A 24,058-nucleotide genomic window follows, 5' to 3' on the forward strand; every position below is an offset into this window, starting at 1 on the left:
ACGCAAATACCTTCTTACTGTGATATCGATATATTTACCGTCGCCTTCTGTGGCTTGTTAAGTTTCAAAGCCTTTAAATATAATGGCTCGTATGATGGCATAGTAGATTTTTATCTTAGGTACATATTTTTTAATGTTGTTTCAGGTGGAAGAATAACATCAACAACTTGCCTGGAATCTTTCTCATATTTCAGGGCCTGATTATTTGAAGTTGGATGAGCATGTTCTGATGTACTCAATTTGCTTTCCATGCTCAGAATTTATTCTGCCCTTAGAAAATTTGATCTTGGGATCCAGTGGCTGAAAATTCAGCAATGATCCACAATGGCTGGTGTGTTATATTCCATCATCTGTATTTTGTTTACTCTTCTTCACCTCTATCACCTCATTGTAAACACTGCTCCATGCCGTTTGGAGATATTTAAGTGTCTAAATGTCAAGTCTTTATTGCTCTCCAACATTTAACTTGGCCTACTGTTGCTCTTTCACAGTCTTTATTCTTACATCTGACAGTGTAAGTAGTAGCTTATTTCTGCAGAATTATGGGCAATGCGTGGTAGAAATGCGAAACACCACTCGCCCACTCGTCACAATTTTCCAAGAACTATCAAATCAATGAAACTGAAATATGGTCATGGGTAACAGGTAAGCAACCTATTTGAGAAATGCATCCTGGTACGGTTAAATTAAGTGAGTAAACAAAAGCAAAAGTGGGGTTGATTCAGAGCGAGAGGTTGGCTTTGTTATCCTCAGTGTTCAGGCAGGTTGAAAGTAGTATATTCTGTGATAGGAATGTTGGCAACACTGCCTCTTCTCTGGCTGTATTGGATGAAAGTGAAGGATTCAAATGTTTAGTTTTGCAAGAATGCTATTCTTGAATATTTAAATCTGCAGCTCATCACAAGAAAATTACCAGAAAATAGTTCAAGATGGTGGCATGCGGCTCGGTAATGATACGAGTTCTCCGAGTTTGTGTCGTGATTTTAATGGGATAAATTGTAATAACATCTGCAAAAGTAGTATCAAAGTACTCCTTGAAAAACAGAGAATTATATACAGATTTAGAAATTAATAAGCACTTATTGGTAGTATCTAAATGTGGGATTAATTCTTGGGCATTTTGTAGACATGAAGGTCTACAGTCCACTATAGGAATGGGTATCGGACGTCTGCGGGGTTTGGAGGGTTGCCGGAGGGTTCAAAGTTGCCAAACCGCCCGTGTCATTTCCCCACCTTATGATGTGTTCAATTGCTCTTAGTGGAGATGTGGAATTGAACCCAGGACCATACTCAGAAATCTCATTCATATGCCTCTGTAACATGTGTAATTCTAAACATAGTGTGAATCAGCTATTTGTAACGTGTACATTTTTTTACTCACCAGTCCAGAGAACATCTCTCTCTTAGTCCAACCCTTCGTAAGGGTGTAGTGGCATCACGCAACAATCCTTTTGGTGATCTTCCTCCAGGAGTCTCTGCTTTGGGCATGGTGACTTGCTTGCTGTAAGCTCATCCTGGTTAAGTTCTTGATCTGGTCCATCCATCGTAACGGCGCACGTCCTCTAGGTCTTCGGCCTTCGACTTTTCTACTGTAGAAGATTAACTTAGTGGTGCAGACATGGTCATGTTTGATATGTAGTTCTCCTCAGTCTCAGAATCTTTTTTTAACATGATATCAAGCAGTGCAAATAAATGATGTTATCAGCTCAGAATATTGGACTGCACATAACAGGACAGTTACTGTGTTCTACAGCTTGAAATATGTGAAGTGTAGACAGGCAGTTCTGGCCACTCTTGCTGCTTTAGACCCACCAATTGTGTGCGTTAGTAAATCCTGGCTGAATTTGTTAATCTATGACATATAAGTAGGAGGTTGTACCTTGTATACCCCACAATGTTAAATTGTTCAATTAGCAAGAGCGTATTTACAATTACCAACGAGTGCGGCTTATGAGCAGTGACTAAAAAGTGCGGATTAATGAGGTGTGCATTACAAGTTTTTTTTACATTTTATGCAACTGTCTCCTTACAACTCAGTTAAGTTTATATTCATTAATATCTGTGTTAATATAGCCTGTACAAAAACTTGAAAGCACAAGTTCGGCCAAAAGTGATTAGAAATGTTATGTTTTTTGATATAATGTTTTTGCTAGTTGTTTTATGTCGCACCAACACAGATAGGTATTATGGCGACGATGGGATAGGAAAGGCCTAGGATTTGGAAGGAAGCGGCCGTGGCTTCCTGGTGTGAAAATGGGAAACCACGGAAAACCATCTTCAGGGCTTCCGACAATGGGATTCTAACTCACTATCTCCCGGATGCAGGCTCACAGCCGCGTGCCCCTGACCGCACGGCCAACTCGCCTGGTTTTTGATAGAATGCCTTCTAATGCTGTTATACAAGAATTACATTTTATACTTCCCCTAAACTGCCATTTTAGATACCCTACTATTTGGGTGTCACTCCTGCTTTATCCAGGATTGAGACCTGCTCTACAGATAGAGTTGGAGATAACACCCTAAGAGATGTAGGTTATTGATGAGTCTGCAACATTATAGTGTACTGTATGGTACAGAAAAAAAGAAAAGTACTGTTCTGACTCTACTGTAAAATCTGTTACTCTGTAATACCCACACAATGTAATTCTTGCCCTATTTCTAGAATCTCTGTTTCATATTTTGTGTACTGACAATCTTGATCGGCTCTTATCTGTTACAAGCATTCTACGAGTAGGTTGGGATCTTACATCTACATACGGTAACAGAGGCTTGTTGTAAACTTTTCAGATTACGTGCAGACAGTTGATATGTAGAAAACTGAATTTAACTTGCTTTGTTGGTAAAAACGCGTTGAGACCTTCTTGGTCATCTTCTCTTTCATAGCCTTCTTCATTTTCTACCTCATCCTGCTGCTCTCTTTTAGATGTTTGCACTGCGATGTACATGTAGTAGGCTTAGGCAAGGAAATAAAATTAAAAACTCTGATGGTAAATACCATTGAGATCACCTTTTTCTTCCTCTTGTTTATCTTGCTCCTCTTCCTCTTGAGATGTGAGCATAGGAACATAACTTGTTGTAAATCTAGACAATGAAGCAGAGTTTGAAATAATTTGTAAAGGTTAACTATTCATAAATAAATAATTACCTGGTAGAATAGTTTGAGCTCTTGAAACTTTTTTCTCGATGAAGCTACACTACAAGCTTCTTCAAGATGTTTACCGTGTTTTTCTGGAACAACAATTCGCGAAAACGCACTGTTGCATTAATGACACGTGTACCCTTTCATCCCAGGGAGGGTTCAGGTTGTTTCTAGATAAAAGCGTAAACTTGCACTCTTCGTTCTTGCATAGCTTCTTCTCCGAATGTAGTAGACGTTTATTGCAATTTCTTGACCTTATTCTCCGCTGAAATTCTCCTAACAGACATTGCAGGTGCATATCCTCCTTCTACTATGTTTTACGTGATGTGTTATCAAATCACTACTGCATGCAAACGTCTGTCTGTGTGACATTCGTGTTGCTATTCTCCCGAGTGCACAGAAGATGACCATCACTGTATCCTCTTCGTCGAAGCGTACAGTTGTATGATGTTTTCTTCGCCTCTGTCCTGAGAGCGTACTTCAACATATTTTACACTTGCTCGGCTTCTTTCCGCAGTGAACGCGAGGATGATAATTTATATTCACCACTTAATAAAAACCTCTTTTTATCAATTTTACTTGAGCCACACCCTCCCCATCTATCACTACATAAATCAGCGATTCAAGCAATAACTTAGTGAAATATTCACGGGGAACAATATTTGAGGCCCGGATCGTGTCGACTGGGCAAGGCGCATACATAACCCTGAGCTGAAAACCCCCCCTTGTAATCAGGCAACAAGGGCAAGACTACATCTAATTGAAATAAAAGAAGAAATGGTTTAAACCAGGGGATTTATTAAATAAATATGAGAGAAAAATTAAAGCAAGAAAAGAAAATCACACAAAATAAATAGGGAAATTCATCGTAATACTGATGGACATACCTTGTTCTTTCTCACATAGTTGAAACATGGCGTGAAAACTCACTAATACTCTTCAAAAAAAAAAAAATGATACGTAATTTAAAATGCTCACTGCTCCTCGACACATCGCTATTACAATACCAGCAGCTTCCTTTCATCATAAACTATTCAACTAGGTCGCCCGTTTTACCAAGATTCAAATATCCAAGGCACTGCATCATGTATTCATTAGGCAACTAACAATGCGAAAAGTTCGCATAACAATAAGCCGTGCCGGAGAACAAAAGGCAGATAAGAATAACGACAGATGAGACTGGGCACAGCCTCCATGGACCAATCAAAGCCAAGACAAGACCCAAAGAATACAATAGGTACGCCCATGCGCAAATATGAAACCAACGTGGCGGTTACTCAAGCTGAGCATCAGCCATGAATAATAAATACCTATAGCTCTGCGCTGAAAACCAAACAAGGCGCAGAATTTGAAAGACAAATACAACAGGTCAACCGGCATATCAACCTTTCCTCTCCCACACATTCGAACTCACATGCATACCACATTCACGCACACACAATGAGGGTATCGGGAAAATAAAACACGAACGGCCGTTCAGATTTCGTGGTCAAATACAAACCATATATTGTGACTCCACGGTCATTATCAGTGGGTCTCACGTACTCAAATGTTTGCGTGCGGCGTGCAATTACACATAAGGTCAGAATTGGACATTACTTTATTCACATCACTGGCATGTTGCGCCTTGTACAACCTGGATTGGTCTCTCCTGCGGTCGAGACAAGGGGCACATCATGAGGATCACGCAGTATTAAAGCACGCAGCGCACCAAATCATAACCACAGAGACCCTTTTTCAATCATAACAACAAGACCACAAATACATTCATTCAAAACACATCGTATGACGGAGCGGAAAGATGTATGCCATCGACCGTAACATACGGGAATAAAACGTCACCAAATTTAAATATAAACCAACTATCACGTACCTGTGATTATCAATGGTAAAATCGAATAGCAGTTAGCGTGAAAGGTCCAGGCTTGAACACATTAAATGAATATTTGAGGCATAAAAATGCCACACCGAACATAGCGGCAGCCATTGTTAGTACAGAACAGCAGAACAGCAGAACAGCAAAAGAACTCCACAGAGTAAAAATTATCGCTCAGCAAAACGAACGACCTCACAGATAAAAACATAGCGTGTGCTGCTCCCTACTGGACGTCATTAGACTGACCCATGTAAACATTGAAAGACAAAACTGAAGGAAGCCATTCACATAATTAAATGTCAAATCGTGGAACATGCGATAAGCATGGTTCATACTGTATTATGCCGTAGTGATCAGAGAGGTGATCTCCAGGTCTCTTTGCGGAAACGCACTGTTGCATATTTCACTGCTACACAATATCTATAATATGTGTCTTGATCGACCTATGTTATCACAGGGCTTGAGCAAAGGTGTATACCGTTAGGTCGGTGATCTCTGCACACAGTTTTTCCCAGCTCTTTCCACTCTTGCCTTATCTTTGCTGTTCTTGTCCATTGTTTTCCTCCCCATTTCACAAACCAGTCTGCCCATCTAGTTCTTTGCCTTCCCACGTTCCATCTTCCTTGTCTGGGATCCCACATTGTCATTTTGTAGGTCCATCGATTTTGCTCCAGTCTCGCTACGTGTCCTCCCCATTTCCACTTTAGCTGAACGGCTGTCGTCAGAGCGTCTTTCATGCCATCTTATGGCACTCTTATTGTACCTCCAGAGGAAGGTTCTTCCACAATCTTTGCAAATATAACCCGGGGTAGGTTGTTTCATTGTAGATATTTTCGTAAAGACAGAGAGAGGCAAAGAGAAATGAACCTATCTTTTTAGTTTAATAGTTATTTAATTCTCCGCACTACGGGAGCGAACTGTCAGTCTAACAAATGGACTCTTTGGCTAATTACATTTACAGATATTTGTTTCAGTTATGGTTGCATGCTAATTTCACATGTTTTGTGGAAGTAAATTTTAAAAAAATCTTCTGATTTTGTTAAACACGTTGTCAGAAATAAAAATAATTTTCTTGTTAAAGTATTGAATACTACAAATATAATAACAGAACGGAAGACATTGTTTTTCTTGATGTGAAACAATGTTAAATATATTAATTTTACATTTTGACTTAGTTACATTTATATGTATTTTAAATTTCAGTATACAGTCTATGACATAAAATTAGTTACTAATTCTTCTCTATGTGAATAAGCCAAGTTGTCATAATTTCTGAGGAAAAAAATAACAGGGAGAACCTCGCCCAGTGATGTGCAATCTGTATTTGTCCATAATTCCATTTTGAGTTTAAATTTATCTATGGTCTGACTCAGAAGTTGGAAGTGGTGTTTGGTAGGAGGTGTGATTTGTGCGGCTTATAATCCCCTGGTTTGTTTGGGCCAATGACCGTTGATGTTAGGCCCCTTAAAACAACAAGCATCATCGTAATCCCCAGGTTTGTCCTAACAGCCAGGGGAGGAGGTGAATCCCGTGGGATGCCTTTTTATAAATTTGGTCCATATGTACATTCCATAGAAAAATATTTTGAAATGTTATGCCTTGGTAGGTAAGTGTGGTCGTTACAGCAAGGGATTGATTATTTAAGGTTAGAAAGGGTTTGATAGTGGGGCGGCATCTACATTTATGATTAGGAAAAATTTATACATTTTTTTTGCTGACAATTTGTCAGAGTTTGAGCCTTTGAGTTCATTTAAATTGCTTTGGTGATGGGATTGTAAAGATCAGTTTTTGGATTCCACAGCTAGTATTGCTGTGTTTTGAGCAAACTGGCAAAATGAAAGTGGGGGTATAGCTTGGGTAATATTGATACAAAACAGGACATACAAAAGTGGTGACAGTGGAATACCTTGTGGTACTCCTGCTATAATTGGAGAGGTTTAGGTAAATGTGTAATGGATACTGATTTTGGCTAGGAAATTGGTGATTGTCATTGGAACTGGAAGATGATGGAATTTATATATCAGTCCATTGAAAGGCATTCTCAACATCAAAACTGGTAAGGGCTGCACATATTTTTGTAGGTAAAAATTTTCTGATGGATACAGAGATATGAAAGACGTGGTTATGTATGGAGTGCTAAGGACAGAAACTGGCGTGTTACTGAGGTATAATAATAATAATAATCGTATGGCCTCAGCTACCGTGTGCAGACATTTCAAGTTGACGCCATCTGGCTGTCTGGTCGTCAATTTCGACGTTCCGTCTTACTCTAGGCCCACTAGATGGCAGACCGAGTAAACCGAAACTCTCTTGGGCGTCTATGGCTGAGATTTAATTAATTTTGTCGGGTGAACACCAAATGTGTTACCAGAGATCTTTTACATGCCGACATCGTACGACATGGAGTGTCGAATGGACTTTTTTCCGCCCTTCAAAAATCCGACTACCTCTGCCGGGTTTGAACCCGCTATCTTGGGATCCGGAGGCCGACACTCTACCACTGATCCACAGAGGCAGCTATTACTGAGGTATGAGATGAGGTAGTTAGATAGGTGTATATACAGTGAGCTAAGATGATTTCTAAGATTTTAGAACACTCTGTTACAAGATTTATGGGACAATATGAAGTTAATTGGGATTGTAATTTTTGGAGTTTTCAAAATGACAAAATTTTGGCATGTACCCAATTTGGGGGAGTGGTTGGGAAGATTCCCGTATGGGGAATTATGGTGTATACTTCATTTGGGAGTTATATGAGGGGATGTGGAGCTTCATTTATCTGTCGGTAAGTAATATGATCTAGTCCAGGGGCAGTGTTCTTTTTATTCCTGAGTGCACCTTTTATATCTTAGACTGTAATAGAAGCATTTAGGGGATGTTGGGAGTCGAGAGCTGGAGGGGATTCAAAGATAAGGCAAAGAGGATTTTGTGTGATACCTGAATATTCCGATATTGCATCGTGGTTAGAGTGGTGGATATTGGGACCGGAAGATGGTAAGAAAATAACTTCATAATGGCCTGCAAAAATGTCAGTCATTGTTTTATTATCACTGAGTGCAGATTTGTTATGCATTATTAGATACTAGGGGTAGGATTGCTTTATATTTGTCAGTGAATTAAAGGTATTCTTGGTCCACCTTGTTAATACTAATTTATTGATGTGAATTGTATCACATGCCATTCATAAAAGGTTGGTACTAGTTACAGCACTAATTACATGTCATCATCAGCCAGTGATACAATTAAAAAATTACAAACATCCAAAAAACAGTGTAAAACACATTGCACACACACAATAGTGATTTCAAAAAGTGAAAATTATGGTACAAAAATATGGAATGAGATTATGGTGCGTCAGACCATGAAGTAAAATTTCTTAATATCTAACGGGAGAAACTCGGTTGTTAAGTCCATACACACATGAGAAATGACCCAACCTGAAGCATATAAGTCATAAAATGTTTATATCTTTGTCTTGTTAAAAGAAAATTGGAAAAAAATTTCATTCATGTGAAGAATGACTTTTGTTTGTATAAGCTTTGGGCATTCGATGGTCTTAACTCAGGTGGTTCCAGAAAAAATAGTATGGTCATATGAAGATCTTATTTTGAAACCATGCTTGTTTCCCAGTTCGATACGGGACCATGGAAACCTGATGAAAATATGAAAAATTATGAAAGCCATATTAGTCATGTTGGAATTACAAACGCAGAAGGAAGGGTAGAAAAAGGTTCGAACTCTTCCTGAATATTTGGGTCACAGGTTCGAAGGTATGCCTTGTAATGTTCATGGGAATATTGTAATATTTGGAGTGCTTGAGGGGAGGTTTGTATAGATGGGATGTGTGGTGAAGAATGTGGAGTCAGTTGACAATAGTCATTAACATTATCTTGTAATTCATCCTGTGAAGTAGGTTGTTCAGTATTGCATATTATGTCTGATATTGTTTGTCTCTGTGCTACCCAGAAGGTTCGTGTATAACGTATGACTGTTTGGGGACGTTGGTTATGTTGCTATGGGTTTGTTAGTACATTTTTATGGTTAGTAAGGCAGGGGCAATGTGATGTCACAGTTCATTGCTAGGTTAGGGCTGAGGATCAGAAATTCATGTCTCGTTTTTGATGTAGGGCGTGTTGGGGGAAGGGGAGGGTAAGTCCACACTCTGGATATCATGTAATAGTTAGTCGTAAATAGCTTGTTGTTTTTGTGTATATGAAGTAATTTTAAAATCTTTGATCGTGATGTAAGTACTGGATTAACGAACAGTATTTTCTACAAATTTACGAGTTGGGGAATATCCAAGAGATATATAAATTGTAGCTAAAGCTATTATTTGATTTCCAATTATGATTTCTATTCTTAAGTTTTCAGATAGATATTCATTTAAAGAATGATAATGTTGTTCTGAAGAGATGGATTTATGAATACTAATTGCTACCCCTCCGTGACATTTCTTGGGGCAGCAGTCACTTGACCCTTAAAGAACACACATTAATGTAATAAACATTCATTTACTACAACAGTGGACTAGGATCAAGGAGAAATAATGCACAGTGCATTCACGTCCCAGAGAAAGTTCAGTCAATGTGAGTCTGGAAGATCAATTGCGCCGCTAGCTGTATCTGATACAGAACATCAGGACGTTGTAATGGGACAATATTCTGGAATTCCATAGTGATGATTTTCAGAATAGCCTCAGTGGATGGAGGGGAATTGTGGAAGGGGAGGGTCATGCAGTGATGTCAGTTGGTGTGATAGGTAACACTTTCTGGCTGAGTGGGAGAATGTTGACGTTTACCCTTACGTTTAACCGAGAAAGGTGGATGATCCTCACTGCAAATGTTGCGTTTGAGTGATCCCTTTCTCGTGCAAGCACTTGAGGTGCGTTAACCCCTACAAATCGCACATGCATTTTTGAAGGAAGCAATAGTAGGATGATCATAGAATTGGCAGCGGTCGCAGTGTCTGTGCTATGGCCAAGATGACCAAGAGGCCTCCACATGATGTCGCTTCACGTAAATATGCAAACCATCCCTCAGAAGCGGGTTCATTGTTGCCATAATCTGGAACAGGATACGCATCAGCAAGGTGTGTCCGTTAGAATTCCGGGTCCGAATGGCCCTGAATGTTTGAAGTTCCTGTTTCTGAAGATGGCCAGTGATAACGTCCTTCGTGTAGCTGCTATCATCCCCATGTGCCACCACTGACCAGGTGGAGGCTGGACGCAAAGGCGGTTAGTTTCGCCGCATTGTTCAGCCAGGTTCTGTGCTGCAGCATGTGTCCTAAATGTGCCAGTCCTATTTTGTTGACTAGGACTGCGTAAAAATTTCTAGGAGTTTTGATAGGGTGGCCATTTTTGGTGTGCTGAATTTCTAGGAGTTAATCTCGTGTGGCATTGGGCAGAAGCTTGGTGATTATATTGTAGATTTGGAACAAGTGGTTGATATCCGGGTTCAGATTTCTCATCTTCACTATGCAGAATGGGACAGGAAGACCAGTGTTTGTTGTTGTGCCACTGCGTTGTACTTTGTGTGAGCAGTGCTGTCTATTTTCCTGCCTCTGCTTAGCTCCTGATATTTAATGGCATAAATACCAATTAGCGGTTCGCAGCTGGTAAATGGAACTGTGCTAGAATATCACTCTGATGTTGAGATGTGATGTGCCGCCTGATTGAGAGTGGAGTGTGTGTCCTGCCCATCAATGCAATTGGGATATATTCCTCTGGAGCAATAGCAAGCAATGTGCAGCTATTTAGGCTTGGAGAATCACTGTCTTCCAGGCTCCTAGCCTGCTTCCCTGCATTCTCCTCCATCGCAATTTGTTGTCCTTACGGTGGTGATGATGGTTAGAATTTTCAGACACCATGGAAGAAGCTTTCCCCCACGGCATTCAACGCCCCTGAAAGGGCCTTGGACTGCCAAGCGACCGCTGCTCAGCCCGAAGGCCTGCAGATTATGACGGATCGTGTTGTCAGCACGACTCATCTTCTCGGTTTTCGAGACCGGGGCCGCCATCTCACCATCAGATATCTCCTCAATTCTAATCACGTAGGCTGAGTGGACCTCGAACCAGCTCTCAGGTCGAGAGAAAAATCCCCGAACTGGCCGGCAATCGAACTCCGGGCCTCGGGGCGAGAGGCATGCACACTACCCCTACACCACGGGACCGGCAGACGCTTTTACCGCAGGTAGTATATTTCTTACTGATGTTGCTCTCTCTATTTGTTTCTGTTGAAGTTGTAATGTCGCAGCTCATTGTTGCTTTGCCAAACTACTCACCTTTCCAATACTGTATAGTCTATTCACATTGCATATGTGGGATTGAAAAGGTGGACCATTAAAGAATAAGCTTAATTATAATAGTGATACTACTCAATAGTTGAATCTGATGATGAACCGATTCTCTGTGAAAAGATTATATCAATACCAGTTTGCTAAGTGAATATGCGTGTTGTTTTTGGAGTTCAAATCTCTATCTTGAACTCAGAGATTCAGCATTTTTTCTTAATGGTCGTGATGAGGAAGGCATTTATTTTAATCTGAATGCACGAAGTATCAATTTTAACAGCAATTCATTTAGGTCTATTCGATAAAGTTGAAAGTTTGATTGTCTGTTTAGAAGTCTGAAAGATAAATCTGAGGTTTACCTCTCGCATTCTAAGACGCGCGCGACCTCTCGCGTGTTAAATGTAAGCAATTGTAAGCAATTCTCACCGTAGAAGTTCAAACAAACATTGATTATCGCAGCAAATTTGTGACAGAAAATAACCTTTGGTATCCATATTTTTTGCTTCTCATGTATCTAAACAGTGTAAGCGACACAAGTGCCCCGGCACAATGGACCCCACACCTTATTGGTTGGTAAAGAACAAATAATTCCCAATAAAGATATAAATGTTAGAAGTTCTGCAATTGTGCTACTCACTCAAATATTTAGTTACGCATGTAGCAGTGAAGAACAGTTCAGGAGAGGTTGTACTAGTTAAATATATTTTTGGGCTTGGGGAGTCATTTATCCTTAGCGTCTTGTTGTCTTGTCGCGAAGCTCGGCATTTGTACTAAGATTTGTTGGCTACCTATATTTGGGATAGGCAATACTGGTGTATCGCCTGGATTATCCACATGCAACTTTGTTTTGTTCTGTAATGTGCGAGATTATACATTGAAGTTGAACTGTGGAGTTGTGAATACAACCACAAGCCAACTTCCTGCACAGCTAATTGATTGTTCCAGTTGGTATATTGCTCGTGATGTCATTTTAAGTGTTAGTATATTTAAGCAGCGTTCTTCTATTTATAACTGAAGTCTATTATGATATTTTATCTTCTAATACCTTGCATTAGAAAGGTTATCTCACCTTGTTAGATGACCAAATTTGGTTGGGGATTGTCAGGCACCATCCCTGAGTTTTGTGTTAAGAATAATGCTAAGGTTCGGTGTGCCAGGCTTATAAATCTTGATGGTCTTTACATAAAAATTGCAAAGGTTTTGGAAACTTGAAGAACTCCATCAGCCATTCCTTACTCCTGAAGAAAGGGCATGTGAAGAAAATTTTCATGAATAATGATCAAATGGATGATTCTGGCAGGTTTAATGGCAAATTTCCTGTTTGTCCTGAAGTATCACCTGTAGCTCTGTCTAAGCATAATGCTGTTAAAATGCTCAAACACCTTGAAAATAAGTTTGCCACATTTCCAGATTTGAAACAGCTGTATGTAATTTTCCTCCGTGAAAACAGTGAAACGGGACACATGGAAAATGTACCCCTTGTGATTTGTAACTCATTAAGCTTTCATATGCCTCATCATTGTGTGCTCAAAGATTCTAGCACAACAACGAAGCCAAGAGTTGAGTTTGACAGATGTTGTGAAACTTGAAATGGGATAGCTTCGAACTCTTTGTAAATGGTTGACCCTGAAATTCCGCCTGACTTCTTGTCTATTATTTTATGGTTCATAACTGATTTTGTTACTCATTCAGCTGATATTCCTAAGAGATACAAATGTGTGTTTACACATCCCGACCACAGGAGTCTTCAGAATATTATGTGGCATGAATCCTCTGATGAAGAGATCAAGGACTACCACCTTACTACTGTTACAAATTCTTCCTGGCTTTGTAGTACAAATGTGTATCTCAGAAATTGGATGTGAAATTGGCCAGAAGTCCTTGCCAATATCCCTGTAGATGATAGAGAAATCTTGTCAACATGTAACCTCACTATGGATACAGCTATTAATACATTAGTTATTATTTGGCATCCTAAATGTGATGAGTTTCAGTTAAAATAAAGTTGAAGAATGCACGTAACGAAATCATTAAGGGAAACATTCTCTCAATAATTGCTACCATATTGGACCGTCTTCAGTTGTTAGGATGTCCTGTGGTTAAATACAAATTTATCATATATTCTATTTGGGAATTGGAAATTATATGGGCTTACCTATTAGATCCTTTATCTGAGATTATTGAGAGTTGGAGTGCTATGTAATGGGAAAAGAAGCAGTCTTTGTACATATATTGTGTATGCATCTGGATATTGAATTTTATTTTATCTTAATCGTAAAATGTAATAACTTCTTGTTTTATGTTTTCTAGATTCGAGAACGTTGCATTATTGACTGGAGGTCCAGTGAGTACATGCAACAGTAGGTGCAAGATATTGAAAGAAGGAAGTGAAGTAATGTGCATTTCGCACACTCGTAATGAATTTAACCTAGACATGTTCTGTGATTCTGATCAAGGGTCAATCCATCCCATTAGCCAGTGGGCACTTTGGTGTAATGAATGTGGTTCTAAGTTTTCTCGGAAGTCGCATCTTCGGCAACACATGGTTACACATACTGGTGAGAGACCACATTCTTGTAAACAATGTGGTAAGAATTTTTCTCAAAATGGTAATCTTCGGCGTCACCTGCTTACGCATACCGGTGAGCGTCCCTATTCGTGTGCGCTATGTGGTCGGACGTTTTCTCAGAAGTCTCATCTTCGGCAACACCTATTATTACATACTGGCGAGCGTCAGAATTCCTGTGAGCAATGTGGTAAAAAGTTTTCTCACAAGTCTCATCGACGGGAACACCTGGTTGGACATACTGGTTGTCGGCCCCATTCTTGCGATTATTGTGGTTCTAAATTTACTCAAAAGTCAAGTCTTCAGCAACACAAACTTATACATTCCGGGGAGCGTTGGAATAACTGTAAGCAGTATGGTAAGAACGTGTGTAGGAAGTCAGCTCTTCGTTACACATACTGATAAGCGTCCACATTGATGTGATGAATTCGGTGTAAGCTTATCTCGGAAGTGTCATCTTCACCAGCATCTGGTTACAGTTACTGGAGCGATTCCACATTCCTGTAAAAGATGTGGTAAGAAATTTTACCAGAATGGTCATCTTCAGCGTCACCTACTAACGCACACCAGTGTGCGGCCAAATACCTGTGCTCAGTGTGGTTCTAAATTTACTCAAAAATCAAGTCTTCCGCAACATTTAGGCACACATACTGTTGTGCATCTTATACTTGTGGACAATGTGGGTAGAAGTTTTCTCGGAAGTATTGACTTCGGCAACATACTGGTTAGCGTCCATGTTCCGGTGATCAGCGTTGATCTATGTTTACTCCTAAGGCAGGTCATCGGCAACACCTGGTTACGAGTGCTGAGGAGCATCCAATTGTTGTCTTGAATGTGGTAATAAGTTTTCTAAAATGTTAGTACTTCGGGTACATTTACGTGCGCATACTGGTTAGCGTCCAGACATGACAAGTATTCAGCGACACCTACTTATGTCTCCTAATGTCAGCCCACGTTATGGTCATGACTGTGACGAAGATTTCTGAAAAGGAAGTTCATCGACAACATACGCCACCCATACTGGGGAGCGTCGACATTCCTGAAATCAGTGCGAAAATTAGTTTTATTACCAAGTCCAGCCTTCGAAAACAAAAGATATAGTGCAGTTCTCCATTTTGTTTTGATCAATTGGTGTAACATTTCTGGTCAAAGGTCTGAGTTGAATATTCACTTGCTTATATACATCTTAGTTGCGTGAAAAAAGACAGCGGTTATAAGACACGTCCAGATCATTGTGTTCAAAGTGGTAATATTTCAACCTAATCTAATATTCGACAACACTTTTTTACGAATAATGGAATGCGCCCGCATTATCGTAATGGATGTGGTAAGACGTTTCTCGAAGAGTGCCAACTGGATATACAGTATCTTACACACACAGTGTTGTATATGTGAATAACAATTAAAAATAATGAATAATCATTGCCATATGACTAAACTAATCAAATAAAATTCTTAAGCGCCTCATGCTGGGCGCCATTTGTAATATAGCCTAATGTTAATAATTAACCTTTGCAATATGATGAAAATGAAATCAGATGATAATAAAATACTTAATTGACCCACACTTGGCCGTCAAATGAAATTTATCTGAATAACACAATTAAAATAAATTAATAAAATAATATTTCGAAATGTCCGTAGAATAGGTGCCAGAGTTCACCAGAATGGATCCCTCGAATTTTAATAGAGGATTATAATCCTTTCTCTCCCAGGGGTTGTACAACTTAAGGCTGTGTACTAGTGAATCTCCTTCAGGCCTTACCTGGGCTTCTGAAAGCGACTTAATAGGTATGGACTTCAGCTATCTTCATCAATAACTCCACTGATTCTAAAATAACTAACTAAATTTTGAAAAATGTCTGTTATGAACACCTCTTCGATATGCCAAAATATACATAAAATACACTCAGAATGTATCGCTGGAAAACTCCATGTTTACACAGTAATCGACAACAAAAACAGTGGAAAACAAAATGGAGGACCAAGTCATCACTTGCAGTCAACTCACTGAACAAAGCACATATGCAGATAAGTACCATTCCCTGTCATTGTGTATCGGCACAACTTGCATATTCTCATTATTGGCAATTGTTATATCACACAGATACTGTACCTTTATAATTCTGTGTTCACTGACTTTAACACTTGGTTTAAAGATACATCACTCGAGCAACCTACGCTTGTTGTTCCGGAACATAAATTGTGGAAAGTCTGAAATACAGCAACCCTTACCTCTCACCAACATATAACACAAAGCTGCCTTAAGTGGTACAATACCAATTGCCTAAGCACTCCACAGTTATAGGTTATTACCACACTTCACAAACACAACAAACCCAGGTTCCTACAAGTTACGTCTCCTCTCTCCCGCTGTTTGAAGGCAAGTTTTCTCCACCAAAGTTTGTAGTCCAGTCCAGTATGAAGTCACGTCTAGTATGCTTCTCGCCATTTCATCACATGCCTATATAGACCTCTTACATGATACGTCTAGATTGATCCTGGCCATCTAATCACGTGTAGAAGATCTTGTCAAGACCACACCCCGAACCTCTTCCGGATCTCGGTACATCAACAAGGTCACCTCATTGGACTCTGGGATGTCCGCAAGACTCATACAGATTTCCGAGTTGTAATTAGCGCAGTTTCCCATCTGTTTGTACAAAATAAATTACACATATCACTTATGCATACCTTTCAGTTTGAAATATTAGGAATAAATATACATATGAAATAATGATAAACAAAATTGATAAATCAAATCCCAAGCTACGGTCACACTGTTGATGTCAGTGTGATGGTAATTTTTTTCAAGCGTGCAGTAACACTACATATGCTGATTTGTGGTTTGGAATGGAGAAGTTCTTCTGAAGAATTTGGTGGAATCTCTCTCACTCTAGTAACGAGTGTGGTAATTTTTGTAAACACCTGCTCACTCAGCCTCCAGAATAGATGCTTCTAAGTTATAAGTTCGGTAGTAGGTTTCATAGAAGTTTTATCTTAAGAAGAACTCACCCGCGTATACTGCAGAACGATGAAGCCATTTTAACTAATGAATTAAAAATGTTTCCCCACAAGACTCATTTTCGGACAGATGTAGAAGTTTTATCTTAAGATGAACTCGCCCGCTAACACTGCACAAAGATCAAGCCATTTGAAGAATGAATTAAAAACGTTTTCCCACAAGACTCATTTTCGGACTGACCTGGTAGCTCACCTTAGTGAACATATACACTGGTGTTATGTATCATTGGTCGTTCGTTCTTTTTGCAAGTACATTCGCACGGAACACACATTTAGACCCTATCAGTAACGCCCACGTAGGTATATGGTACGTTTCAACGTTATTTTCTGGAATTCTTAATCTGAGAATAGTTTTATAGAACGGCTACACCCTTAATTCAACGTGCAGATATGTGTATGTCTGAAGTCTCATCTTGGTTGATGACTGTTTAACACTAGAATGATGATTCAAATCCTGACCCAGATTTTGTGGTAACAAGTAATATTGAATCCAGCAGCTAATTTATTCAAGGAGAAGAAGATGAAGACATTGGAAATGCAACTATAGCTAATTCCAGTTTTACGGTGAATATAAAGAATCTGAACGCAAATGGCTCTCCTCATTATTTTGTTGATAAAGGCAGAAGAAACCAACGAATGTGATCCAGTTGGAACTTCTCTAAGTGTCATATACATGTTACATTTTGCTTGCCATATTGAGAATCATTGTGTTCATTTTTTGACAATATTCTTAACAGATAGATGTATTAAGTGCGTATTGCTTGCCACAAATTTTCATATCCGTGTGTATTTTGAACCCTAAATGTTATGCTGATTTGTCAGTGAACATTTTACATAATTTAATGAGTCGACTAATCTAAGTATGTTTTCTGGGTATTGACATGCCATTTTAATGTAAAATATTTTCGGGGCAATATTAATCACTGAAATGGTTTACCTAATTGTTTTGATAATGTGTCTATCATACCTAGCCCGACCGTTCATGTTACGATTTTCACGCTATTGTTCTAGGGTTAACATGGTTTGGGCTAACGCCCATCCATAGCAATGTATACAATAGTAAATTTTCTCAGTGGCAAAATAGTCGACGTTACCAGTCCACTAACACACGATTCTGTCCGCACTTCTCTCAAGTGTACAGTGCTACGTTTTTCTAACAGGTATTTCCTTAAACAACAGCCGGGATGTGTGGCTCAGTAACATTATTATTTTTATTATTATTTATTATTATTATTATTACATAACATTCTTACCTCTCTCTGGAGAAGTGTCGTGGAGTTTTGCTGTGCCTGAATGTTTGTTTGTCCAATAAGTTCCCCTTAATGCCCTACTATCTACTTACCTTGGAGTATGGCTGATTAGATGTTTGATTTGTGGAAATATCTTGAAAAGTGTAATTGTGTGAAAACAACAGTGGAAATAGATCTTTGTTTTCTTGTATGAATAGAATAATATTGTTGCCGTTCAGCAACCTATAGTTCCACACTTCGAGCTAGATGACACTCAAAAATACTATTATGCATGTGTATTTACTCTGTAATGGTGCTCCGTTCTGTAGTCTACAAAATGTTAAGTTGTCTGAAATCTATTAAATGTGTAGTCACCTGCATTGTTTGTAATTGTGATATAAAAATAACATGAGGGGCGGCACAGGGGCACAATAAGTTAATTCTGGTTTAAAATGTTATTTTAAGAAACAACATACGAGTAGTAAATGCCCTCGTACTGCAGTAAACGAGAATATGATATATTAGAGAATTGGAATTCATGTGCAGGAAAGCAACACAAATGCGATGGCAACTAGAGATACATGAGCAATAGAAATTATACAAAAGGATATTATTATTTACTTGCTACTAGATGTACACAATGCATGTATACTACCAGTTACCGCGGACAGACCTTTCAAATGTAATGTCATGTCTAAAAATTTTCATCATTACATCTGTAATTGGTGGTAACTGAGAATATCAGGAGGTAAATTGTAATTCTCCTCAAGGATATCAAACTTATGTTCTGGTTTGTACTTGTTTATAAAGAAGTAAATCAGGATATGTGGTGCAATGGCTGTTGACCCTTTTATTACCTCCTACCAGTTTCATAATTTATTATTTCCCAAGCAGTGTTACATTAATTTTAGAATCTCGAATAATTTTGTCGTTGACAATTATTTTTATATTACCATTCCATATAATATTTTGTCAGATTTCCACCGCCCTTTTTGGTTCAGAAATACCCTGCTTAGGAATGCAATAAAACAGTTTCTTCTCTGATTACTTGCAGGATGAGGAATGCAGCTTTTAATGGTAGGCTTTCTAATTGTAGTGCTATGGGTTTTTGTAATACCTTAGATTTTCTGGGTAGTTTTCCTTTGGGGAAGAGCTTAAATGAAGTTAAAATATTTGTCTTAAAATATGAGTGTGTTTCTGAGTTTCCTTCTTCCACTGAGATTATATTTTTCTGCCTGATCATCATGGAATGTTTGAAATGGTTAATGTTACCTTGATGACAGTTTTCCCGTGATACTTGAAGCCTGAGACATTTATGATCAGGCAGTGAATTGTCTAGGACAACATATAAATAAATGTTTCTTCATTACTTATAATATTTTCTAAACTAAATTCATTTCGTGTTGACTGAACATTAAGCTAATACATCTGTACACTCATGATTACTATCATTTACGCCGTATTAACTAATATTCACTCAGGCAATCCATCAACCAAAAGAGGACATGCATTAAACCAAGTATATGTTTGGTAATTAGGAAACTTAAAATCGGCACAATGAATCATCAGTCATCGATATTTACAAATCTATGTAGATGACCGTGTGCTGTTAATACACTCTCAAATAAAATAATAATTATTAGTACTTTCCTGGTCTCCATTTTGTGATGAACAAGGGCTTCGTAATGTCCTTCATTGGTGATTAGTGCTTCATGGCGAGAATATTGATCTCAGGGAAGTTTATGGGTCCGCTTGTGATATCGACTACCATAATAGTGAGGCTTTATTCTTGATGGGTTGGAAAATGCGTCACTGCTACATAAAACATTGGGCTATTTAGTGTGGCGTACTAACAACCGAAGAAAAGGGCAATCAAACGACTGGCGACACAACACCGCAGCCCAGGTCTTCGAGTGCTAGCCCAACCACCAAAGAGACAAGAGGCCAACACAACGCAAAATAACGCCGACTACTTAGGGAAGGTCTCGATAAAAAAGAAGACACAGGTCCGGGAAGCGATGTAATCTGGGAAAAACCAAGTGCCTACGACCATAACAGAGGATGGATCAAGAAAACAAAGGATAGAGCAATACAATTACAATATCAATTTACGATCACACTTTTAAGGACCAATTTTAATATAAATTAAGAAGAAGGAAGAGGGTGGGTGGACTAACATTTACAGCTGAATTCACAATTGAGAAGGAATTAAATACCTTTCTACGAAGTAGTTTTCCAAGAACCTGCTCAAATGCATGACCATTAACTTAAATGTCCCCAACACACTGGAAATAAACAGGGCTTAAAGAATTTATAAAATTCAAACAAGGTTGTAATTTAAAAACCAACATGCCTATTATGTTACCTTCCGAGCTCGGTATTAAAAGAAAATTTAGAAAAATGAGTAGTCTCAAAATTTATAAAAATGTGCACAATTCCTAGGTAAGGCCGTCACTATATTAATTATCTAATTAACAAATTAGTACTTAGTTACACAACTTACTAAGTATTTGAATATCCAAATTATTTTTCTAAAAACAATAAGTTGCCAACAGGCCCAACGACCACACATACTTAGTAGTATAATAGGGGGATTCGGCGGCCTCCTCCTCCGCCCGCGGCGCGGAAAATTTGAATTTTGGCGGGAGATTTGAATTTGTAAACAAAGCCACGTGCTTTTTGACAGCTGTCATCGACAACAACGCATCGCTAACCTCACTGCTGCCATCTTGACGGGCCTAAACCTCAGTAGTGCCAACTTAACCTAACTAGCGTGAGGTAAACAAAGCCACGTGCTTTTTGACAGACAACAATGCATCGCTAACCTCAGTACTGCCATCTTGACGGGCCTAAACCTCAGTAGTACCAACTTAACCTAACTAGCGCGAGATAAACAAAGCCACGTGTTTTTTGACAGCCACGTGCTCTTTTGACAGCTGTCACTTAACCTAACTAGTGTGAGGGAAACAAAGCCACGTGTTTTTTGACAGCCACGTGCTTTTTGACAGACAACAACGCATCGCTAACCTCAGTACTGCCATCTTGACGGGCCTAAACCTTAGTGGTACCAAATTAACCTAACTAGCGCGTGGTAAACAAAGCCACGTGCAGCTGTCATCCGCCATCTTTAAACCACAGAGCACAGTGCTTGTTTGGAAACAAGGCCATGTGCTTTTTTTTGACACCTGTCATCCGCCATCTTTAATCAACAGAGCACAGTGCTGCCCTCTTTAGCTACTTACCTTTGAAATGTGGTACGTCACAGCTGTCATCCGCAGTGCTGCCATCTTAACGGGCCTAAACCTTAGTGCTACCAACTTAACCTTACTAGCGCGAGATAAGCAAATCCACGTGCAGCTGTCATCCGCCATCTTCAATCACAGTGCTGCCCTCTTTGTGGTGGCGGATAATTTGAAAAATGCTTTTTGATAGCAGCCATCTTTGAGCACCGTGCCGCCCGGTGGCGGCAAATTCCACGTGCTTTACAAACCTATATGCTTTTCTGACAGCTGTCATCCGCCATCTTTAATCACAGTGCTGCCCGGTGGCGGCAAATTCCACGTGCTTTACAAATCAACATGCTTTTTTTTTGACAGCTGTCATCCGCCATCTTTAATCACCGTGCCGCACTCTTGCGTCAGCTGTGATCTGCCCAGCAATTCTCTTTCTATATAATAATTCCGTGTGACTATTTCTAGCCAAGTGCAGTCTAAAAAAATAAATCCTAGTCTTGTTGTATCAGGAAGGGTAACAGGCTAAATCCCGGTCTTTCAGCGTCAGGAAGGGCAACCAGCCATACCGTGAAACAGTGAATGATGTAAGAGGCTAGATACTGCTTTGATCATCTAGCTGTAAAACCCTGATTCTCGACAGATTCTTAATCCCAGTTCTTTGACGTCAGGAAGGGCAACCGGTCGAAAACAATAGTGTATGATGTAAGAGGCTAGATACTACCAGTTTTGCGTCAGGAAGGGCAACTCAACAAATTCTTGCGATTTAAAGTCTTAGTCAGGAAGGGCATCCGGCTGTAGTGATACAGCGATTTAAAATCTAAGAAGAGCATCTAGCTGTAAACCCCCGATTCTCGACAGATTCTTAATCCGAGTTCTTTGACGTCAGGAAGGGCAACCGGTCGAAAACTATAGTGTATGATGTAAGAGGCTAGATACTGCTAGTTTTGCGTCAGGAAGGGCAACTCAACAAATTCTTGCGATTTAAAATCTTAGTCAGGAAGGGCATCCGGCTGTAAAACAATAGTTCATGATTTAAAATTTAAGAAGAGCATCTAGCTGTAAATCCCCGATTCTCGTGTTAGAAGTTGTAAAACAGATTCTTAATCCGAGTTCTTTGACGTCAAGTTCTGCGTCAGGAAGGGCATCCGGCTGTAAAACAATAGTTCGTGTTACAGCGATTTAAAATCTAAGAAGAGCATCTAGCTGTAAATCCCCGATTCTCGACAGATTCTTAATCCGTGTTCTTTGACGTCAGGAAGGGCAACCGGTCGAAAACAATAGTGTATGATGTAAGAGGCTAGATACTGCGAGTTTTGCGTCAGGAAGGACAACTCAACAAATTCTTGCGATTTAAAACCTTAGTCAGGAAGGGCATCCGGCTCTAAAACAATAGTTCGTGATTTAAAATCCAAGAAGAGCATCTAGCTGTAAAACCCCCGATTCTCGACAGATTCTTAATCCGAGTTCTTTGACGTCAAGAAGGGCAACCGGTCAAAAACAATAGTGTATGATGTAAGAGCTTAGATACTACCAGTTTTGCGTCAGGAAGGACAACTAGCCTTAAAACAAAACAGATTCTTAATCCGAGTTCTTTGATGTCAGGAAGGGCAACCGGTTGAAAACTATAGTGTAAGAGGTTAGATACTGCTAGTTTTGCGTCAGGAAGGACAACTCAACAAATTCTTGCGATTTAAACTCTGTAAAACACATTTTTATTCCCAAGAGAATCGAACCCGAGACTACCAGGTGAGAGGCATACTAAACTGTAGGCTATGGGTTTGTTCTACAGTCTTTGAAGTTGTATCAACGTAGTCATTCTGAGCGAGTTGTGGAATGAATGTGTTAGCTGAAATTGTACACGTATCTTCCGGCTGTAGTAGTAACCTTGAACGAAGACACGGTGTGCTGATAAGCGACTTGTAACTCACGAACGTCTTCTTAGCTGAGTAGCATTCAGCCATGTAAGCTCTGTACGGAGAGGTTAAAACACAGTACTAATTAAGGTTGTAAAATATTCTGAAATAGACCTCCTCTGTGGTGTAATAGTTAGCTGCTACCCCCGGAGGTCCGAGTTCGATTCCCGGCTCTGCTACGGAATGTGTAGCATTTAGCCTATGTAAGTTCCTAACGTAAAATATCATGATTGTACGTTGAGGTTAAAACACACACAGTGCCTACTCCTATCGAAAGAACCTGCACGGTACCGGCATGTAGGCTTCTCCTGATGAAGGAGCCTGCACAAAGTTTAACGCCTCCTATCAACAGCCCTTACTTAATGCTGGCTTTTTGCACACCCCGCCTCTTAGATCATATACCATAGGTTTACGACCGGTTGCCCTTCCTGTCTAGGATTTTAAATCGATAACTAGATATCCCGACATAGCCTACTCCTACCGAAGAAGCCTGCACAAGGCTTATTGCCTCCATCCGACAAATGAATCGCCCTCAACGTCTTGTACTCAAAAATCATTTTCGAAGGAGTCTGCACAAGGTTTAACGTCCCCATCAACAGCCCTTACTTAATACTGGCTTTTTTTTTGCACACCCCGCCTCTTAGATCATACACCATAGTTTTATACGACCGGTTGCCCTTCCTGACTAGGATTTTAAATCACAGTATACGCGATAAATTTGTTATAGCGGGTTTTATAACTAGATATCCCGGTACTGGCACATAGCCTACTCCTACCGAGGAGGCCTGCAC

At 39.5% G+C, this 24,058-nt stretch overlaps 1 protein-coding gene across 2 annotated transcripts in view; it reads left to right on the plus strand.

Annotated features, from left to right (window-relative positions):
- LOC137502393 (gastrula zinc finger protein XlCGF7.1-like) overlaps positions 1–15,349 on the plus strand; it is a 65,861-nt gene extending 50,512 nt beyond the window's left edge. For both annotated transcript variants that reach the window (XM_068229454.1, XM_068229453.1), the window contains exon 5: positions 13,613–15,349. In XM_068229454.1, the coding sequence (XP_068085555.1) occupies positions 13,613–14,270 (658 nt within the window). In that variant the 3' untranslated portion in view covers positions 14,271–15,349. The remainder of the gene's footprint in view (positions 1–13,612) is intronic.
- The last annotated feature ends 8,709 nt before the right edge of the window (positions 15,350–24,058 follow it).

Source organism: Anabrus simplex, chromosome 10 (assembly GCF_040414725.1).
Source record: "Anabrus simplex isolate iqAnaSimp1 chromosome 10, ASM4041472v1, whole genome shotgun sequence".
Lineage (NCBI taxonomy): Eukaryota > Metazoa > Arthropoda > Insecta > Orthoptera > Tettigoniidae > Anabrus > Anabrus simplex.